Here is a 23686-nt window from a genome sequence, read left to right on the forward strand (position 1 = left end):
GGGTAGAGTCACATGGGGTAACCTCCTCGTGATCACTATAATGTGTGGTTCTTGCTCTTGGTGGGGCTCGTGGTGAGTTGTGCGTGGATGCCGCGGAGAATAGCTGGGCCTCCACACGTGCTACGTCTCCGCGGTAACGTGCTTAATAAAATACACAGATTGACGATCTTAGACAGGGAGGCAACTGAGATTCTAAGTGATGTGGAAGTTCCAGAGCAGCTAAAATCGCTTATAGCACCTTTAACTTGACAAGGCGTCTATAAAACAGTGAAGCTTCTGCACGAGACACTGAAAAAACAGTGAGACATGGCCAACAGTCAAAGGCTTAGCACGTTTAAATAAACACGAAAATGCTTTCAATGTGAACAACACCTAAGGGGATTTTAGGCATTTCTAAAGAACACCCCTTACTCATGTAATATAATCAGTGATTTAATTTTTGTTTGGCAATAGACAAGCAGAGATCATAGGGTTGAGAGTAGGATTATTTAACTGCCAAAGGCTGTGATTAAAGACAGATAAACATGGTCTGTGTGCGCTTCAGAATGAACCGGTGACGCGCTGATCTGTGTGCACGAGCAGGGGCTCGTGTTTTTAGCGCAGTTCACCTGCATTGTGAAGTACTGCAGTTCCAAACATTAGTAACCTCTATACATTTATTATACAAATCTACCTACATGGAACAGTAAAGGAGAGTTTGACAGCGGTTCACAAGATGTGAAACGTCCTGGTTACTTTCGTAACCTCCATTCACTGATGGAGGGAACGAGACATTGTGTCGATGTAGTGACACTAGGGGTCACTCTTGGGAGCCCCAAACACCTCTGCTTTTTTGAAAAAAGGCCAACGAGAATTGGCGAGTGGAATTTGCATGCCACTCCCCCGGACATACGGGTATAAAAGGAGCTGGTATGCAACCACTCATTCAGGTTTTGTGCTGAGGAGCCGAGACCAGGTCCCGGCCATTTCAGCGGGTAGTTCAGCGTTGTGGCAAGAGGGACACAATGTCTCATTCCCTCCATCAGGGAACGGAGGTTACGAAAATAATCAGGATGTTCCCTATCTGTCACTCACTCAACGTTGTGTCGATGTAGTGACACTAGGGGTCCCTATACAAAACGCCACAACTAACTGAACTGTGTTGCGTGAACTGGTGGTGTGTGATGGGCAGACTGCTGTGTGCCTCGTAGCCAGCACACCAGGCCATCACGTAACCTCCCCCAACGCTCTTATGAGCGTCAAACGGTCCATCAGGAACAAGTCGACTGCCCAACTATAGGGACAGGCTAGCCCAGCCGAGGCCTCTTTTCCCTCTCTTTTCTCCCCAAAAAGAGTGGAATTTGTTAACTGACTGGGAGCCATAAGTGTCTGCGTTTGGGGGTGTTCCTCCCAAGGGAAAGATACCACGGAGACCACACCCCGCCCAAAAAGGGGGGGAGGTATTTTGAGTGGAAGACGTCACATGGACTTACCGAGTCTTGTCGGAAGTATGTTATGTGGAGAGGTCCATTGGTAGGTCCTACCCAAAGGAGGAGGAGTTTCTACAATGCATGGCGACCAGGGGCAGAGGGGCCTATGCCCAAGGAAGACGCAGTTTGCCATAAGGGAAACAATTTTGCGGAAGATATCACATGGGGTCGCCTTCGGGGAACCAGCACACGTGGAGCACCTACCTCAGTACAGGGGCTCATTAGCGCAAGTACTGGGCCAGGCAGTGAGTTTCTCCGCAAACTCAGCTGCCAGAGGGCTAAGGAGGAAAGTCATCCAGGGATCACAGTCTGTGAACACGACTGGGAGTCAAGAGCGCACGTCTTCACCTCAAGGGAGGGGAAAGGTGCTATGCGCAAGTGGTACACCCAGCCAGCTGTCCTGGAACTTACCTGCTCGTGCCTGCCAATACATGAGACGAGACCGGCTCAACCCAGGGATTGTAGAACCTCACAAAGGTGTTGGGTGTTGCCCAGCCCGCTGCTCTGCAGATGTCTGCCAAAGAGGCGCCACTGGCCAGGGCCCAGGAGGCCGCCACACTCCTGGTGGAGAGGGCTCGTAACCCCGCAGGGGGTGGCACGTCCTCAGCCTGATATGCCATCGTGATGGCATTGATGACCTAGTGGGCGGTCCTCTGTTTGGAGACAGCGCTTCCTTTCCGCTGTCCACCAAAGCAACCAAAGAGCTGCTTGGAGCTACTAAGGCTCTGCGTGCAATCCAATTAGATGCGTAAAGCTCGCACCGAACACAGCAATGCCAAGGCTGGGTCTGCCTCCTCCTGGGGCAGCGCTTGCAGGTTCACCACCTGATCCCTAAAAGCAGTCGTGGGAACCTTGGGCACATAGCCCGGTCGGGGTCTCAGGATCACTTGAGAGTAACCCGGACCGAAATCCAGGCACGATTCGCTGACAGAGAACGCCTGTAGGTCCCCTTCCCTTTTGATGGAAGTGAGCGCAGTCAGGTGGGCAATCTTCAAAGAGAGTGCCTTAAGCTCAGCTGACTCCAAGGGCTCAAAGGGGGATCCCTGTAGACCCCGAAGGACTACGGAGAGGTCCCATGAGGGGACGAGGCGCGGTCTGGGGGGATTCAACCTCCTAGCGCCTCTCAGGAACCTGATGATCAAGTCGTGCTTCCCCAAATACTTACCATCTACTGCATCGTTATGCTCCGAAACAATGGCTACATACACCTTCAGGGTGGAGGGTGACAGCCGCCCCTCCAGCCTCTCCCGCAGGAAGGAAAGCACTGATCCGACTGCGCATCTCTGGGGGTCTTCGCATCGGGAAGAACACCACTTAGCGAACAGACGCCACTTCAAGGCATACAGGTGCCTCGTAGAGGGAGCCCTATCCTGAGTGATCGTGTCTACCACCGTGGGTGGTAGGCCACTTAGGTCTTCCACGTCCCGTCCAGGGGCCAAACGTGGAGATTCCAGAGGTCTGGTCGTGGGTGCTAGATGGTGCCCCGTCCCTGAGAAAGAAGGTCCTTCCTCAGGGGAATTTGCCAGGGGGCGCCATACCTGCAAATACGGGATGGCGGACAATGGTTGTGACGACGGCCGTGCACACCGAACATGTGACCCAGGGAACAAGAAAACCGCTCTTTTGTTGAATTTTTGGGTACCGCAGCCTCTTGGACATGCGGTGAAATTAAATGAAAACGAAACAAAAGATTCTCCTCCCGGCCCTCCACCGAGTGGTCTGCTCACTGGCTCTGGAGAAGTGGGTCTCCTTGCCCCTGGGTCGCCTGTCTCAGGGGCGCTTCGAAGCCTTCCTCGGGTTCTTGGCGGCCGGCTGTGAGACAGGTGGCATCTGATTCCTCGGGGTCTTGAGCTGCGCCGGGGCAGGATGTGCTGTATGGCCTCCGTCTGCTTCACCGCCAAGAACTGCTGGGCAAAGTCCTCGACAGTGTCGCTGAATAGGCCAACCTGGGAGATGGGGGCGACAAGGAACCATGCCTTTCAGCCTCACGCATCTCAACCAAGTTGAGCCAAAAGTGGCGCTCCTTGACCACCAGGGTGGACATCGCCTGCCCGAGAGACCGCGACCGTGACCTTCGTCGCCCGGAGAGCGAGGTCGGTCGCCGAGCGCAGTTCCTGCATTAATCCCGGGTCAGAACTACCCTCGTGCAGTTCTTTTAGCGCCTTGGCTTGGTGTACTTGCAGGAGAGCCATGGCGTGCAGGGCGGAGGCGGCTTGTTCAGCGGCACCGTAGGCTCTAGCCGTTTCATAATAAAAGCTCCTGATGAAGGTGAAATAAACACAACTGCATGCAGTGTAAAAATAAAAACCCCAGTTTAGGGTGAAGTAAATAGGACAGAAATATATTAATTTATCTTTTAAAAATCTTATCCTGAATATAATAATAATTCAGTATTATATTATAATAATAAACTTGACTGGGTTCCACAGGAATAATTTAGTACTATGCTCCAGTCAGGCTTCCTAAGCAACCAATTGGCCAGGTTGCTAGGGTGGGTAGAGTCACGTTGGGTTAACCTCCTCGTGGTCGCTATAATGTGGTTCTCGCTCTCGGTGTGGCGCGTGGTGAGTTGTGAGCCTCCACACATGTTAGGTCTCCACGGTAACGCGCTCAACAAGCCACGTGATAAGATGCGTGGATTGACGATCTCAGATACAGAGGCAACTGAGATTTGTCCTCCGCCACCCAGATTGAGGTGAGTCACTACGCCACCACGAGGACCTAGAGCGCATCACTGAATCTTGATTCATACTTGACCAGAACATTCAGTCAATACTTACTGTATACACATGCAGGGGTATATGGTATTGATTTCTGAGAAGAATCTAATTTCCTAATGGCATCTAAATTCTTCAGGCCCTGGAATGAGTCATGGAGCTCATGGAGAAGCTACTTCTACAGTATCTGTCAAACTCATTTGAAGAGGAACTTGTTTTTACTCAGATGTAACATTATGTAAATAATATAGATCATACAAGATTCAGAGATTATTAAGCTGGCGCCACACTAGCCGATTTTTCCAGTGATTTTCAGGTATGAGCTTAATTTACATAATTGCTTGCCAGGCGGAGGGAGACCAAGCGTATATTAGCCACTGCCAGCGGGAGGTCTTTATCACTTGACCGTCAGGTCTTCCTGCTGAGTTAATGGTTCCAGCAATGGAACGCACTTCAAAACTGTTAGAAAAAATTGTTCTGGCTCTTGTGTTCTCATCAAGTGACCAATGAGCTTCTTGTTTTACTAAAGAACTGACAAGACGTGAATGTTTTCATCTGTGAACGCACTCAGATGCTGCATGTCATCACAACGCTTACTGTAATACAGAGTGATTCTGTCAGCAAGCGTTTTTCCTGCATTTTTTTCCTACACTAAAATGACATCAGAAAGCGGAGACACTACAGTCTGTCTTTATTGAACGTAACTGAAAGCTGCATATGGACATACACTTTCTTCTGCAAGCCTTGAGGGGATAAATACACAATCACGCACTTTCACAAGGTAAAGTTACTGGTCTCTGTCCGATTGCAAACAATATCCCTATATAAACCATCAACATACCCGGTGGATCTCCGGAAAAGAAATCTGTAGGTCAGCTCGTCACCGTAATTCATCATGGAAATGCAGATTAAGCCTTTTGGCGAATCTATTAGATAAAATGCGAGTTATTTAATAATTCTTGAGGTAGTTTTAGAATGATCGCTTCTCTCTTATGGATAGCGGCAGAACAGCCACAGGTAGGATGGCGTCAGCAACTTTATGTCAGAAATTAACCTGGGTTCACTCTTTCTGTGTGTATTTGTGCATGCATGTGTGTTTGTGTTCGGGCGCAGCTCCCTGAATGTGAGAATAGGTACTTTTCAATGCAGAAATAATGCAAAAGCCACTAATGACACATAAAAATAACCACAACGGAAATATTACAACTCATGCCCATTGGTGTGTCGGATAATGTTTATTTGCAGTGCAACCTCTGACTCGAGTGCACATTCTGTACCATGCGGAAACATTTTGTGTAACCTTGACATAATCAATACTTTAATATTTGTACCCTTTGACACATTTTTTCAAGTACATCATTTTATCCGGTATATTGATGTATGAGCTAAATCTTCTAAATGAAGAAAATGCATCATTGTAACTATTTTAGCCCCTGTTTCGGAACAAATCATGCAAGCTACAGGTCTAAAAATGCCCTAAATCACACTATTGCAATTGTCGATACTCACGTGGTTCTCGTGTTGTTATTTCTGTGAGCTCCATGTGACAGATAGAGAGTTGCATTGACTTGGTATGTTTGTCACCACTCCACCATTTTGTATCGGTGTCCGACTGAACAGAGTGAGATCTCTGCAAAAACTTAGCAACACGTGTGACACCCTTGGCCAAAATCGAGTTGTTTGGAGTCTGCTAGAGTGGCGCCAGCTTTAGGAATGTTCACAAAACTCACGATTAAATTTGTAATTTCTCTGTGGTCTTGAGTCAGTATATTCATAGTGTATTGAAGTGACTTCTGAAAAAAAAAAAAAATGATTTTTGTTTCTTAATTTGTCCAATGGCCTGACATTTAGAAAAAGCCCACCTGGAAGTAATAGCTTATATAATAATAAGCCCATGTTGAAATGAGCTGTCACCATGTGTGTCTTTCAAATGGCCGAGATATGGAGCAGGGCAGAATGTAGCCCTCAGAAATGCCCTCATTCCCACTGTCTGTAGCCTGATTGGTACTCTTGCTCTCCATAAACATTTGGCTACACTAATTGGTAGGGCTGGGTATTGATACAGATTTCCAGATTCAATTTGATTCCGATTCACAAGCTCTCGATTCGATTCTATTTCGATTCAATATCGATTCATATGGGTTTATTTCAATTATAATATCCCTTTTGCCTACATATAAAAGAAATGATCTCCCAGCTAATGCTGTTAATTATACAGGGGACCTTTTAACTAGGAACATTAGGAAAATATTAATTTCACTAATTATATTTTATTACTTTATCATCATTTTGGTCACATTTTGGCTTTTTAAAAATGAACAAATGTATTTAATCAATAAATAAGATATTATATTTCATATATTATTTTTGTTGCATATTTATTGTTAAAGTGCATAATTTTTACTATTTTTTTTACTATACTATTTTTTTTACTATATTTACATTGATTTGTTGAACACATGCTAAAGCCGGTACTGTCGCTTTAACAAAAAACTGCATTTCTGTAAACAGCGCCTTTAAATGAGCGCATGTTAACTAGAGAGGACTTGAATGGCTTTACCTCATCTGTGGGATGCATGATTACAATTACATTTTTTTTTTTTTGTAGTTGTTTTTGATCAACAACTGACTGTAAAGAACAGAAAGGGTTTTAAAAGAGACAGTATTTAATGAAAAATGGGTTGTGTGGATCTCGTCTTTGGACACATTACACGGAACAACTTTTACTCTCAACATGCAGTGAAAGGATCTTGCTGCTTAACATTTCACAACTAAACTACACAATTACTGGTGAGTGAAATGTAAACATTTACCAGCCAGTTGCAAATATATTCACTTTAGTCGCATAGCGTGTAATTTGGTTGCAAATGCGAGTGATTTCCTCTCATTGTAGTAGAGGGTTGTGCATTGAGTGAAAGATCGATCTTGGGATTAAAGAATCATTTAAAAAATTGCTAAAGAATCGATGTAAATTGGCTGTTTTAAAAAATTGGCTGACAGGGACTGTGTTTTGAATGGGCCTGGATATTTTGAAATGTTTTATGACTGAAAGGTCCTGAAAAGAGCCGATGGAACACAAGAAGAGGTTTAGAAGAAGTTTGGCACTGATTCACTGCAGCTATTGGTCGGTTTTCAGGTCCATTTCTATCTAGATAAATGATTCCTTTGGCAGTGCTTTTCTTTACACCTAAAGTGATAAGATTTATCAGTAACTTGGCCCAGGGTGTAGCATCCATTTCACAGATGCACTGGCAGTCTTAATGGACCTCAACTGTACTATACTTCCCTTTGTCATTTTTCCCTTCATCAGGATCCAGGTGAATGACCTGATAGTAGAGGTAGACGGAACCAGCCTGGTGGGCGTGACCCAGAATTTTGCAGCGTCAGTCCTGAGGAATACCAGCGGAACTGTCAAGTAAGAAAATAGTCTCAGCTTATCTTGAGATACATGTCACAAGTCTGGGTTTGGGTTTGTGTGAGCAGGATATACTTCAGTGTTAGTGGTACTTGCATGTGTCAGAAAGATACATAATTTTAAGCACAGCTTGAATTCAAGTGTGTCACCCATGTGTCCCTTTTGTTACACAACCCAGTACCCTAATTCACAGTGTTAAATGGATAGTTAAGCCAAAATGAAAATTCTGTCCTCATTTACTCACCCTCATGTTGTTTACTATCCCGAATGTCTTTCTTTCTTCCGTGTCTCAGTCACCATTCACTTTCATTGCACCTTTTTTGCCGTACATTGAATTTTCATTTTTGGGTGAACTATCCCTTTAAAATAGTAATATAAACAATGACGGAGTGACAACTAATCATCTAGCCTCCTTGTTTGGTTGCACAATAAAGTAGTAATACTTCTGCTCACTTTATTGGCTGGTGTTTGTGTGTTGCAGGTTTATGATTGGCCGGGAGAAGCCAGGGGAGCAGAGTGAGGTGGCCCAGCTGATCCAGCAGACACTGGAGCAGGAGAGATGGCAGAGAGAAATGATGGAGCAACGCTACAACCCCTACATGGAGGAGGACGAAGAGGTGAGGCTTCAACAGATACTGTAAGAAAAAAATTACAATTTCTTTATAAAGCCTGCTATCAGTTTAAAAGTAAGTTAACTAAAAGTCACCGCAAACAGATTTACAAAAAAAAAAAAAAAAAAAAAATATATATATATATATATATATATATATATATATATATATATATATATAGACATTTTTATTTTTTAAGTTGTCTGTCATTGTTTGGACAAAGGCCCTGTTTGTTTCTAACAGACAGCATGCACCTTAGATTTCATAAGTAAGACTGGAGTTTGTGTCATGCTTTTTACGTAACAAGTGCTGACCCATGAGAGAAAAAGGATGCTGGGTCAGCAGCTTTCATTTAGACATAAGACATGATGAACAAGATTAGGAATATGTCTGACATCTCTGCATTATTCAGTTACTGTGTGTTTCATGACTTTTTATTGGGGTGAGTTTAGTTTGTTTTTCCCCCTAAATTCATGGTCTGAATCTTCTCTCTTCTGCTTAAACCAGTCTCAGAAATGATCTTTTCCCTAAAGGGACAATACTTACCCCATGGATTTGATTTTCAGGGGCTTTTTTGGTTTGTTTTTAAGGGCATTTTTTATAAACATATAATAAATATACTGTGCAATCCTTTTATTCAATTACTTTAATCCATTTATACATTTTTAATCTAAATAATTACATTGAGAATATGTTTCCTCATACCCATACAAGTAAATCAACATCAAATCATATTTTATGTGATAATGTGTATAAATATTAGGCTTATAGAATACTAAGAACTACGATCAGATCTTTTACAATAAATACCATTTATTGCCCCCACATTTTGAATTTCAGGGGCATTTTTGTCACTTTTGGTGGCATTTTTGCTCTCAGCCCTCCTTAATTTCTGACCCTGGCTTAAACAACTACAGGTGAAATGTTTCTAATTCATTTAAAAAACAGAAAGGTTAACAACGCTCAGCTGTTTTTTAAACCACACCAAAGTCTGTCGCTGTCGGCCATCTTTGGAACGCTTTCGGGAGGCTATTTCCAGTCATGCCAGTGCAGCTCCTGTTTACTTGAATGGAGAAAAAAAATGGTTGGTCAAGATTACGATCAAAGAACATATTTCAAATCAGAAAACAAATCTGACAATAGTGGAATCATAAATTGTGATTCTTTACCTCAGATTACGCTAAATTCCCGGCTCGTATAGCTAATGCGCATGCGCATTCTCGAGTTGATTAACAGATGATATCTGTATCTAAAAGGTGATTGGCTCTTAACTGTAAGGTGGGACTTCCTTTCTACATCCGTTGACCTTTGGGCGCTCAGAGCTCCTTGGTTGAGCGTTCCAATTTCTCCCATTCATTTTAATAGAAGTGGCCCATCTCTGCTAAATAATCTCTGACCACATTGACATGAAATACAAAAAGGGCAGAACTTCCATTTTAATAAACACTTCACACGCAAATAAATATTTCACACAAACTAAACAGGAGCGTGATGAGAGGTTAAATGAGAGGTTGAGACTGTAGCATGTCATCGCTTTCCATTTCTAAAATAATAATCCCTTGGTGTATGTGAGAGATTTATGGGGAAATATTTTAAATTATTCTTGGCAATGCATCAACACATCTTTGCCACATCAACACTGTTTTCCATCAGTTTGAAATGTTCAGACTCATAAATCAAGTTGCATCAAAAGACATGTTTTCTCTCTTAATACAACTTCCTCAGCTAACACAATTTAAATGCATTAATACAGTTCTGCTCTTTAATGATGGGTTATTAGAAGTGATTTTGGTGCATTCAGTGTGGAAGACATTCTTTCATCTTTTTAGAGGAGATCACAATAATTAGCTCTGTTTTAACTACACTGTTAACACGTTCATGCGGCATTAAGTAGGACATCCTGTACACATCCCATAATTCTCCTCTACACCTGCCCACGTTGCCATGGTGTGAAGGGAATTGATTAATAATTGAGATGTTGAGGATTAGCACTTCTCACATTGGGGATTCTATGAGATCTTGGGTATGAAAGTGAGGGCAGAGTTCCATGGCAGTACGTCTCGCAGTTTGATTTGCCAGCTCAGTGCCCCCACAGCGTGTTCTCCTCCGCAACACTGAGCCCACATCAGTCTGATGTTGTCTTAACCTTTGAGAGGCGCCGAAACAGACAGTTTGTGTAGTTCTTCACCCACATAGCACATGGGCTAAGGGTCAATGCGGGGTGATGGCAAGAGAACTGAGATAGAAGAATGCAGGAAACACAGAAGCCATCTAAATTGTGATAATAAAATAATAAAAAAGGGGTCTCAAATTAAAGTGAATTGAAATAAATAAAATAAAATGTAATAATAATAATTATAGTTATATTAAAGTATATGAAGTTAAATTATTGTTTAAAAAAATATTTTATAAATAAAAATACATTCTTAATAAAGTATTAATATTATTATTTCTTCAACATATTTATTAATTTATTTACTATTTATCATGTATAAATAATAAATGTATTTTTATTAATGAGACCTGCTTAGACACACCTGAAATGTAAAACAATTGTATTAATAGTATTTTATATAATATACATTTTAAGTGTATTATTTTAGAATGAGTTTTATTGTTAATATTGTTTTACAAATATTTTTTTATTTTATTTTTAATAACAATAAATTATTAAAAAAGCTTATTATATTTTAACATATATTTCATTTATTTGTTTAGCATGGATATTTTTCATTTATGAGATCCACATAAACACCTGAAGTATTGAGACTTCATAACCAAAATATATACATATATACTTTTATAAATACATTTAAAAATAAATACTTGATAAACACAAATTTAATAAGTATTTTATATAATCAATATTTTACACGTATTGTTTTAAAATGAGTTATTTTAATATTATTTTAAAAATATTTATTTTCTTATTTTTAATATAATACATTATTCAGACAGTGTTACTTTTATTTTTAAAATATATTTAATTTATTTATCATATATACAGTATATTTGGTTTATAAGACTCTTGTTAAACACACCTAAAATATTGAGACTCCAGAACAATTCAGTTTGTTTTTTAACAGGGAAAATACATTTTCTGTGTAATGATGGTCACATTCTATAGCATATTTTATGTAATTGTTGTTCAATTTGTGTGTTAAAAACCCTATCAGTGAGAAATGACATCATTTATACAGCATTTATATTACATCTTTCTCACACAATCAACAAAGTGCTGTCATTCACTTTTTTCATGAAAATACAGAAATGATAACCTCCAAAATGAACAGATTATAAGGATTATCATTAACAGGATCTAAACGTGACATTAGAGGAACCAAGACTTTCTGTCATGATAAGTGTCATAAACGTAATGGCTATATGCCCAATATGAGTTTACACTGTTCTCTCATCCAGATAGGAAGTCACCGTGGGGAATTTGCCAGCTCCTGTCCCAACTTGCAACTGGGGAAGTCCATTGTTAAAAACGTTTGTTATAGCGGTGTATTTGTGGTGGCTCTGAGGGAGTGCCGGGTCAACTCGAGTCTTTGGGGTCAGAGTAATTGAAGTTTTGGGATGTCGAGACCATGTTGGTTGTTTTATTTCAGATGCATTGGGACATGTTTTCATGGTGGTGTGCAGTTTCTCAGAAATACACAATCGACATCATTTTGTGTGCATGTGTGTTGTGTGTGTGTGCGTGTGTGTGTGTGTGTGTGTGTGTGTGTGTGTACATGTTTATACTACATTGTGGGGACCAAATGCCCCCACAAGGATAGTAAAACCTGAGATCTTGTGGGGCCCAGCCAGCGGTCCCCAAGAGGGAAATGGCTTATTAAACATACTAAACTATGTTTTTTTTTTAAATGTAAAAATGCAAAAAGGTTTTTGTGAGGGTTAGGTTTAGGGGTAAGGTTAGGGGATACAAATTATCATTAGATCTGTATAAAATCCATAAAATGCATTGAAGTCTGTGGAGAGTCCCCACCATTACATAAAAACAAGTTTGTTTGTGTGTGTGTGTGTGTGTGTGTGTGTGTGTGTGTGTATGTGTGTGTCTGTCCTCTAGAGTCCCGCTGGCTCACAAACCATTTTAAATGTGGCACATCAATGTATCAAGTGGTTGCATTTGTCTCACATTGCTTTTATCAGGCTCTGCTGCGTCTTCCTACAGCTGCACTTTCAGTTCAAAATGGTGGTTGGCCAGTTACTGTTTTTTTTTTTTTTTCATTTCCTGGAAGGTGTCTTCCCCTTGGTCAAACTGGTTTCTGCTTAGCTCAAACCTGACATCTAGTGGACAACCTTATATACCTTACTAACACACTGATAAGTCTTCAAAATGAGCCAGTACACAGAGTCAATCATCAACATCACAGCATCTCAACCACCAACATTATAGATAAACTTTCCTATATTATTATAATATTTTTTCCCATAAAGTCTAGGATCAGATATGCAAATCTAGCTCTCCATTGCACTGGAAAAAAAAATTAATAGTTGATGACAAAATCAAATAAAAGAGATTTGTGTCGAAGAATCTATAATGGAGCATTAACAGTTCCCTGTTAGATTTGCATGAAACCTTATTTTCATGCTTCTGCTTTGCTACTCTTCAGACACATTAGCTTACTGCTCCATGCTTTGCTCCCTTACTTTTACATTTTAATCTCTAATTTTCATATCAAAAGTTCAGCAAAGTGCTCAAAACGACATCATTTGGCACCCACTCTACAACCAGAGACTTTTGGGACTGATATTTTACTACAAAAAATTGTTTTTCTGTGAAAGTGGTCTACCAGCCTCCTACAGCTGGCAGTTTACATTCCTGAAAAGGGACAACACAGCTGCATTCACATAGACAGACGAGAAAGAAAATGCCTTCTTTCAGATCAAACTCCACTTGCTGCACAAACTGCAGTAGACTTCTACAAAAAAATCACAGTTCTTGAAACAAAACTACTTGCAGTATTGCCAACCTTGACGGAATACACAGGAGAGCGTCACTGTGGACCTCCTCAGCCTACAGCAGGTGAGTCCTATAAATCAAACGTTCCTCGAAAGGCTATACCGAGCTTAAAAAACCCAGCAAAACAGATGACAAAAATGGCTGATGAAAGTTAGAATAAAAACCAATGGCATAAACGGAGCTAGACCCAAAGGTACTCGACTGTGATAAGGATAAGTTCGTGGGCAATGGAGGAGTCAGGAGACAGCGAACAGTTGAGTATTTATTCACACACACTTTAACTCAAAATAGCTCTATCTAAATTACAGTCTCTGTTGCAGGTCTTTCCTCTGCCACTGCTCTGGGCCACTCTCTCTCTCTCCTCTGTTTCTCTGGCGAGCCTTATCAGGTCTCCCTCTGCCATCAGTATAATGAGAGGCAGGTGTTAGAGTAATTACAGCCCAGGTGACGAGCCTTACCGCTTTCCCTCTCCCGCAGACAGACACATGACCACACGCCCCCCCCCCCCATGCCACATCGACATATCAGACAGTCACAGTCATCGCATATTGCAGCATTGGTATCTTCCACTCCAGTTATGACTCGATTAACCAATACTGGTATTCTTCCACCCCCGATACGTCTTGAAAATATATTTGAACCATTAATGAATGTGGAGGAAGAAACCCCAAACATGATCAGGCTTAGATCACAACAGCCAGCAGCTAAAGAACTCAAGGTCGAGCAGGCAGCGGCATACAGCTGAGACCACAGCCGAGCCCAGCACTCTGATAGTGGGGGACTCCATTATCAGAAACATTGGTAGTGGGGCTACTACCACTTGCTGTATTCCTTGAGCAGCGGTTTCTGAGGTAAATAAGGAACTTATAAACATTCTAATGAAGACTTTGAATCAAGTTATTATACATGTGGGGAAAAGTGATATTCAGAAAGAGCAGTTAGAACACCTTAAGAGGGATTTCAATGAGCTCTTTGAAACACTTGGGAGACTGAAAGTTAAGTTGTTCATCAGTGGACCACTCCCAGCCCGAGGAACAAATATGTTTTCTCGGTTGTTAAGTCTAAACACTTGGCTACACTAAACCTGCAACATGAGAGGACTGAACTACACTGATTATTTCAATATTTTATGGAGTCAAAGAGAACTGATTAAATCAGATGGCCTTCACCCAAACAAACTTTGTGCAAAAGTGCTGAAGGACAATATCTACTCCTCCCTCCTTCATCCGTCTGCAACATGCACAAATCCACACAACCTGGATGGCACACAAACACCACCGCAGTGTCTGGATGACCACAGGATCGCGCTTCAGCACCTGGATGGACATTTGATCAACAAATCCAACAATAACACAGCGAAGACACAACAACATGGGGCTGAGCCCCACACACAGAGCATACTACAGTCAGACTGTGATGACTTAAAACTGCTCCAAGATACAGGACCCAAGGACGATTTCCAGGAAAAAGGTCAAGGGAGCCAAGATTATAACATACATCAGCCTCCAGAAACACCAGAGCCACAGTCTCTGTCACCACACACCTTCTCCCTCTTGTCAACATCCCCACTCCTGAGCTTTTCTGAGAAAATGGAGGAACTAGGGTATGCTGGTAGAAAGATCTCCCACTCCATTTCTGCGAGCCCCCAGAATCAAGCCTAAAAATGGCGGGCCCCTCTACCACCAAAGCCTGCAGGCCCAGATTACCCTCCATCTGAGGGAGCTCTCCGGCCACTGCCACAATGCAAGGGTACATTTCGTCCTTCTTCTGCTCTTGATGAACAACAAACAACTGATAACAGCTCTAATTGATGTGTATCGGGTCCCCGCTACGGTAGCAGCAAATGTTTACAGAACAGGCGGGAACCCGTTGTGCCAGTAGCTTTTTCAATATCTGTTATGTTAAGTGATAGGAATACTAAGGCTTTCTCAATACGTAGGGCAAACCAATCTAATCTGTTGCATATTAGATGTAAATCTAACATTACTGTGTGGCCAAAAACAGATACTGTCAAGTTAGCACTTTTAAACATCTGCTCACTAAAGAACAAGCCGTTTCTAGTCAATGACCACATCACCACAAACAACCTGGACTTTATGTTTCTAAATGAGACGGATAACAGCTGCAGTGCAACAGTCCTCAATGAATCAGTCCCTCCAAACCTTACTTTTATGAGTGTCTGCAAAGCTGTTAGGAGAGGTGGAGGATTAGCGGCAATATTTAAAGATGTCTTTCAATGCAAGCGTCACTTGGTGATTACTTGACCTTTGAATATCTAAGTATTGTACTAAAAGGTGCTCCACGTATTCTATTTATAATTATTTATAGGCCTCCAAAATACTCTCCTGTTTTTTTTTTTTGTTTTTTTTTTTTGTCATTAACAATTTTTATTGATTCCATACTCAAATGAACACAAACAGCACAAGAAAACATGAAATCAACTTTTATCAATATAGCAATACACCCAAAATACAAAGTCTGGGGCAGAATAAAATTAAATTGCACAAGACCTCACAGACAAAACTCTGAACCCTCGACCAAAACTCTTGAATCTTAGTACAGAACCAAAAAACATGGGCTATGTCCCCATCGTCCAACTGGCATCGCCAGCAAGTAGGTGTGTATTTAAAGCAAGCCTATACAATCTAGTCCAATAAAAACAATGCAGTATCTTAAATTGAATGAGGCGCACCCTTGCATCCTTAGACATAGACTTGACATTTTTAAGAATCCTACCCCATTCTCCATCCTCCAGTACTAAATTCAAGTCTCTCTCCCATAACTTCTTAAGAGATGTTAAAACCCCATCCCCTAGACTCTGAATTAGCCAGGAATAGTACGCTGAAGCCTCATGACCCTTTCCAAAAGCAGCAAGCACCATCTCAAGAGTGTCTGTTGCTTTAGAGGGCTGCGTACTACACCCAAAGGTGGTACAAAGTAGATGGCGCAGATGTAAGTACCTGAAGAATTGAGATCTAGGAATCCCAAACCACTGTATAATATTTTCAAAGGATCTCAACACTCCATTTTCAAACAGATCACCCAGTGTAGCAGCTCCCTTCTCAATCCATTCTGTCCAGCAGAAAGGGGACTTGTTAATGCACAATTTAGGGTTTAACCAAATACTTGTGGCAACGTTCAGGTAGATGTCCGAATTGAACATGCGGGAAACTTTTGTCCACACTAAATGCATGTGTGAGGTAACGGGATGTGTCTTTACTTCTCCGGGCAGCTTGGTAGAAAGACTTTGCAATGGATAAGATAGGGGCAAGGACCTCCTGTTCAATAAAGAGCCAGGGAGGGGCTCTCTCAGGTGGAAGCTACAAAGTGCCAAATGTCTGAGACCAAAAGCATAATAGTAAAACAAAATCTTGGGGAGACCTAACACACCTTTTTCAATTGGCCTGTGTAACTTATTAAAATGCATCCGAGGCCGTTTACCATTCCAGATAAAGGATTCAGCTATACTATCAAATTGTTTAAAATAAAAGAGGGGAACTTCAATGGGGAGAGACTGTAGTAGGTAGTTGAATTTTGGAATACAATTCATTTTTATAAAATTAACCTTCCCAGTCATAAATAAATGTAGTGGAGCCCACCTGTCCACATCGCTCGAAAACCTTTTTATTAAAGGGTAAAAATTAACACTAAATAATTCACACAAATTTGCTGGGAATAAAATACCCAAATACTTAATGCCCTGTTTGGGCCTCTGGAAGGTGCCTGGCTGAAAAGCCGTTACCAGGCAGTACGCTGTCATAGACAAAGCTTTGGATTTAGACCAATTAACTCTGTATCCTGAGAACTTATAAAAGGAATTAATAATTCTGTGGAGGCAAGGCATAGATCTAGTAGAGTCGGAGACGAATAATAAAATATAATCTGCGTAAAGCAAAAGTTTATACGCCACACCTCCCGCCAGCACCCCTGGAAAATCATCCTCCTTTCTTATTGCGGCTGCTAATGGCTCCAGGGCAAGACAGAACAATAATGGGGAAAGAGGGCAACCCTGCAGGGTACCCCTATCCAAAGTAAAATAATCTGAAATTAATCCACTCGTTTGTACCGCCGCTACCGGGTGTCTATAAAGTAACTTAATCCAACCAATAAAAGTATACCCGAACCCATACATTTCTAAAATCTTAAAAAGATAATCCCATTCTACCATATCAAACGCCTTTTCGGCGTCAAGTGAGATGGCGGTGACCAGAGTCTGATCATTCGCCACTGACCACATGATATTGATGAAATGACTAATGTTATCAGAAGAGCTACGTCCCCGAATAAACCCCACCTGATATATATGTATAAGAGATGTCATAACTTTACTTAATCGGTTAGCCAAAATTTTTGACAATATTTTAACGTGTAGCTGGATCACGGAAATTGGACGATAACTCTTACACTCACTTGGATCTTTGTCCTTTTTAAGAATCAGACTGATCCGGGCTTGCGTCATGGTTGGCTGTATAAACTTCTAGCAAAAGTGGAGCCAGTTCTGTAGCATAAGATCTAAAAAACCTCAGTGGCAAAGCCATCTGGCCCCAGAGCCTTGCCTGTAGGCAAGGCCTTAATTACCTCGCCAAGCTCCTCCAAGGTTATATCAGAATCAAAATAATATATTGCTCAGCCGTCAGTTTAGGAAGTTCTAATGGTTCCACAAAGTTTATAATACCCTCATCAGTAGACGAAGACGTGGAACTATAGAGATCAAGATAGAATTCTTTAAAAGCATTATTAATATCAATGGCTGAGGTAAATATTTCACCACCAGCAGATTTCACTGAGGGAATGGTAGAAAAATACTCTCTCTGTTTTATATACACTAACGTTAAAAAGTTTAGGGTCACTTACTCATTCTTTATTTTATTTTTTTTCCACATTTTAGAATAATAATAAAGTCATCACAACTATGGAATAATAGAAATGAAAATATGGGAATTATGTTGTGACTAAAAAAATAAAAAATAAATAAAAAATATGTTATATTTTAGCATCTTCAAAGTGGCCACCCTTTGCATACATTTTGCAGAAATGTACTTGGCATTTTCTAAATCAACTTCTTGAGGTATCATCCTGGGGTGCTTTTTGAACAGTATTGAAGGAGGTGGCTGCTTAGTGGCTGCTTTTCTTAATTATTCGGTCCAAGTCATCCATTTCAAAAACTTTTTTTTTATAAAATTTTAGTTTTATAATTAAATAAATTAATATGTTGCCACAATTATATTTTTGTCTACAAAACTAATTTCAAACATTTAAGTATACGCCTTCAGATCAAAAGGTTTTTAAGATCATGAGAAACTTTTTAGGCAAGTGACCCCAAACTTTTGAACGGTAGTGTATCTAGCCAGAGTTTCCCTTCCTTATCCCCTGACACAAAGTATGACTGTCGTGCCCTGAATAGCCAAAACACCACCTTCCGTGACAAAACAGTTGATTTCAGCCTTTAACATTTGTTGGAATTCAGGATTTTGCTAAAGGGATACATTAAAGCGCCAACTATATGATTTCCTTTTCTCCATATGTGGCAGCACCTCTAAATTCACCAGGGTGTGATCTGAGACTAAAATGTTTCCAATTGAGCAATCAACAACAGATGAAATGAGGGACTTAGATATTAAAAAAAAAAATCTATTCTAGAATAAATCTTATTGACTGATGAAAAAAATGTATAGTCCCTACCAGATGGGTTCAAAAGTCTCCAAATATCTATAAGACCAAGATTTTTACACATCCTGTGAAGGGTCAATGTTGTTCTGGGGGCTTGCACACTTTTGCTTCACTATGATCAATGACTGAGTCAATCAAAACATTAAAGTCTCCTCCCAATATTATATCATGAGGGGTGCCAGCAGCTTGCAACATCCCTTCAAGACCTATAAAAAAGCCCTGATCATCAACGTTCGGTGCATAAATATTAGCAAAAATAAGATTTTGCCACTGAATTTCTGCTAAAACAATAATGACTCTTCCTACTTTACCTTTAATCTGTTTGAGACATCTGAATTGTACATGCTTACTTATCATTGTAATGACTCCCCTGCTCTTACTTGAGCCAGCACTAAAGAAAAAATGTTTTTTCCCAAATTTCCCATTGGTGTTTTTTCCCAAATTTTTCAGCTTCCTGCGGGGAAAGATGCATTTCCTGAAGAAACACTATATCATATTTCTTACGCTTAAGAAGAGAAATAGCCTTCCTTCTTTTTATGGGGTACCCCAACCCATTCACATTCCACGTGGAGAGAGACAATCTGCTCATATTTACATTTGACATTTTGACATATGAGAAAAGATTTATTGTGTCAAAAACAAAATTATAGAGACCACATTCCAATATTAGTTCAATAATCAAACTGAACTTCCCTCAGAACCAAACAAACAGAAAAAAATAATCGACAGCACCAACTGGCGTGCATCCCTCTAAACTCAAACAGTCCATGTACGCCTACGAGAGTCCCCGCAACAAATTGCCGTCGGATTGCTCAAGTCCTGTTTCTATACAAATTTTTTGAGACAGAGTTACACAACAACAGATAATCTATAAAACAAACTCCGGCCAAAACAAACTTCAGCCGCTAGGTGGATCCAAAAAAAAAAAAAACACAAAAGAGGTGCTCAGTTTCCTCGAATGTTCAGTGAGGTGGCCCATTCGGCTGCTACATGAGTGGAACAATTACCTAATCTCTCCAATGTCTTGCAAGAAATTCTCCACAAAACATACTCCAGCCAATAGGAGGCATAAGCACAAAGAACATGCAGATTCATCCACTCAACAGTCCCGAAGGAGTGTTATTCCACAAAATAAACTCCAGCCACTAGGCGGAACAGCACAAAAAGAAACAAAAAAGGCATTCAGTTCCTCGACCAGTCAAGTGGATGTTCAGTGAGTCGGTCCATTCGGCTACAACGTGAGTACCACAAAATAACTTACTTAGTTCACTGACTTTATGAAGGACATCGCTTGCTTTGGGCATGTATATGTTTTGCGGCCATCCTTAGCATCTAATCTCAATTTGGCCAGGAACATCAGTGCAAAAGCGACCTTCCGTTGATGTAAGACTTTCTTGTATTCCTTGAATCAATCATGTTTCTCTCTTGTCGAATTCACAAAGTCTGGGAACAAGAAAATTCTGTGGTTCTTCCAAGAATGCCTTCCTTTATTCATCACCTCGTGTGACACAAGATCTTTATCGGATGATCTCAGACATTTGGCCAAAATTGATCGGGGCCTGTCTCCCTAACTCAAAAGTTAAAAATGCTATTGATGGCATTGCTCCTATAAAGATCCGGACGATCACTGGCAGGCGTAAAGCACCTTTGAGAAACACAACAGCAGTGAAAATCATGAAAAGAAAATGCAGGAAAGTAGAGCGAATGTTGTGGAAAACACAACTTTAAGTCCATAATAATATCTACAAAGACAGCCTTCATGCTTTCAATTTGGAATTAGGCACAGCTAGGCAGACCTTCTTCTCAAACATTATTAACAGCAATATAAACAACACCCACACTCTTTTTGCTGCTGTAGAGAGACTAACAAACCCCCAACAAAGGTTGCCTGTGAAATGCTCTCTGACAGAAAATGCATCGAGTTTGCATCTTTTTTCATGAAGAAGATTAGTGATATTAGAATGGCTATCAGCTCGTCCTCATGTTGCACTGAGGTTAGACAGCACCCACCACAAAAACTTCAGAAATTAGTCACTATGTCCGATTTTGAGGAAATTAATGTCAAAACCCTGGAAGAAATAGTACAGCATCTTAAAACTTCAACGTGCTGTCTTGACACACTCCCCACAAAAGTTTTCAAAAATGTTTAACTGTCTGGAAAAAGATCTGTTAGAAATAGTAAATGCATTAATCTCTTAATTTCGAATGGCTACTTGGACAATTTACAGTCTGGTTTCCGACCGCATCATAGCACAGAAACGGCACTCATAAAGATCCTAAATGATATTCAGCTAAATACTGATTCAGGCAAAATATCAGTGCTTGTATTACAAGATCTCAGTACTACTTTCGACACTGTTGACCATAACATTCTCCTAGACTGATTGGAAAACTGGGTAGGGCTCTCAGGGACAATCCTCAGGAGGTTCAGGTGGTATCTAGAAGGTAGGGGTTACTATGTGAACATAGGCAACTATTAATCTGAGTGAACATCCATGATGTGTAGAGTCCCACAAGGCTCAATTCTTGCACCGCTCCTGTTCAACCGTATAAGCTCCCACTAGGCCAAATTATGAAAAAGAAACCAATTGCATACCATAGCTATGCAGACGATACCCAGATCTATCTAGCCCTATCGCCAAATGACTACAGCTGCATAGACTCTCTGTGCCAGTGCATTGATGAAATTAACAGTTGGATGTGCGATAGAGGTCACTGAATTTGGCAACAAAGGTGAAATTCCAAAGGTGAATACATACCTCGACTCCAAGGGCCTAAAGACAAAAAAATCAAGTATGAAATCTTGGTGTCATTTTGGAGTTAGACCTTAGTTTCAGTCACATCAAAGCAATAATTAAATCAGCCTACTATCATCTAAAAAATATAGCCAGAATTAGACGTTTTGTATCCAGTCAAGACTTAGAGAAACTTGCATTCATCACCAGTAGGGTAGAATACTGCAATGGACTCCTAACCGGCCTTCCCAAAAAGACCATTAGCCACCTGCAGCTCATTCAGAAAGCTGTTGCCAGGATTCTCACCCGAACCAAAAAATCTGAGCATATTACTCCAGTCTTCAGGTCTTTACACTGGCTTCCAGTTACTTTTAGAATTGATTTTAAAGTAGTATTACTCGTTTATAAATTGCTCAATAGCCGATGACCTAAATACATTTCAGATATGCTTGTTGAATATAAAACTAACATACCTCTCAGATCATTAGGATCAAGTCAGTTCGACATAGAGGGTTCACTCAAAACAAGTTGAGACAGCGTTGAGCTGTTATGCCACACGCAGTTGGAACCAGCTTCCAGAAGAGGTTAGATGTGCCCCAACAGTAGCCACATTTAAATCCAGACGGAAAACACTTCTGTTTAGCTGTGCATTTTCTGACAGAGCATTGTGCTGCACTTATTGATTTCACTGAATCATTTTGTTTTTGTCTTTCTTTCAATTTAATTATTTTGTATCTCATCGACTTGTGATACCTATTGAACCTACAGAGAACAATCAGTAAACTCCCTCATTTGATTATTGCAAAACCTGACTCTGTGTTTTTATTCTTCAATATCCATATTGAGGACCCAGCTGTCGCCCCCTACAGCTTATGGTGGAAGAATGCAGGCAGTTTTATTGGTGTAAGCTTGATCAACCAACAAAAATACAATTGTATTATTTTGTTAGGGACTGTCTGATGGAGAGATTGAGAGAGGCACTGCTGTTAGTACTTAAAAAGAGGCCTAAGACACCCTGCACTCTGTACTGAGAGTGGGCGGGAGTGGTTCTGACAGTCCACGCTTATGTTCTAGTCCTCACTTGGAGACTTTATTAAGAATCTAGCAGTGGCTTGATATCACACCCGGATGTTTTGGAATCTTGATTAGAATGTGAGGATGTCCTTGTGACATTGGAGACATCCGCAGAAAGATGGCGCAAATAATAGTCTGAAGACTTTGAATGGGAAAACCTCGTCTCTCTTGGTGTCTCCACTCAGACAGGGGCACCCCGAGTTTAGGAAAAGATAGATAGCAGATTATTTTAGTTCAGATTAGATATTTATTTTTCTTTTATTTTCTTGTTTTATATACACAGTGTTGGCATTGGTTGATCATGGGTACACTGAGATCTGTCTTTGAGACTAAAATTAAAGGAAAATAAATTTAATAATGATTTGGATCATTTCATGTTCTCTACTTTTTCAAGTCGCTGAAGTCGTGCTCTTAATACCTGTTCTCCTGATTTTTATGCTGTTTTATTCTTTTTATTTTATTTTTATATAACATTTTCTCAATGTGTGTATTACTTTTTATTCTTATGTTCTTAATTGGTTTTTATTTATTTTTTTATGTATCTTGTATTTTCTTTCAAATTTATATGTAAAGCACTTTGAATTGCCATTGTGTATGAAATGTGCTATATAAATATACTTGCCTTGCCTTAAAGGTCAACTCTCAGTGAACTGCTGTTTGGTCATATATCAATGCTTTTCTGTGTCTCTATGTTCAGACGGGTGAGTATGCCACAGATGAGGAAGATGAGATGAGCCCCATGTTTCCCAATGCCATCGAGGTGTTTGACCTGGCAGAGAATGAGGACATGCTTTCGCCTGTGGAGATGGACCCAGAGAAACTTACACACAAGTTTAAGGAGGTCAGTGAAACACATGGGGAAACTGCTGGAACTGACTGCTTAGAAAACCTTCACAAATGGTGTTCAAACAAACCTTTCCAAACTGGCATTATTTATTTATATATTATTATATTATATAAAATAATATATAAAATATATGTGATGTATACCTATATAATTTATATTTATACTTATAACCAATATAC

At 40.5% G+C, this 23686-nt stretch overlaps 1 protein-coding gene across 2 annotated transcripts in view; it reads left to right on the plus strand.

Annotated features, from left to right (window-relative positions):
• Positions 1-23686, plus strand: part of LOC127450874 (neurabin-2-like) — an 82471-nt gene that overhangs the window by 49349 nt on the left and 9436 nt on the right. For both annotated transcript variants that reach the window (XM_051715315.1, XM_051715316.1), the window contains exons 5-7: positions 7497-7601; positions 8083-8218; positions 23358-23501. In XM_051715315.1, the coding sequence (XP_051571275.1) occupies positions 7497-7601; positions 8083-8218; positions 23358-23501 (385 nt within the window). The remainder of the gene's footprint in view (positions 1-7496; positions 7602-8082; positions 8219-23357; positions 23502-23686) is intronic.

Source organism: Myxocyprinus asiaticus, chromosome 13, assembly GCF_019703515.2.
Source record: "Myxocyprinus asiaticus isolate MX2 ecotype Aquarium Trade chromosome 13, UBuf_Myxa_2, whole genome shotgun sequence".
Taxonomy (NCBI): Eukaryota; Metazoa; Chordata; class Actinopteri; order Cypriniformes; family Catostomidae; genus Myxocyprinus; species Myxocyprinus asiaticus.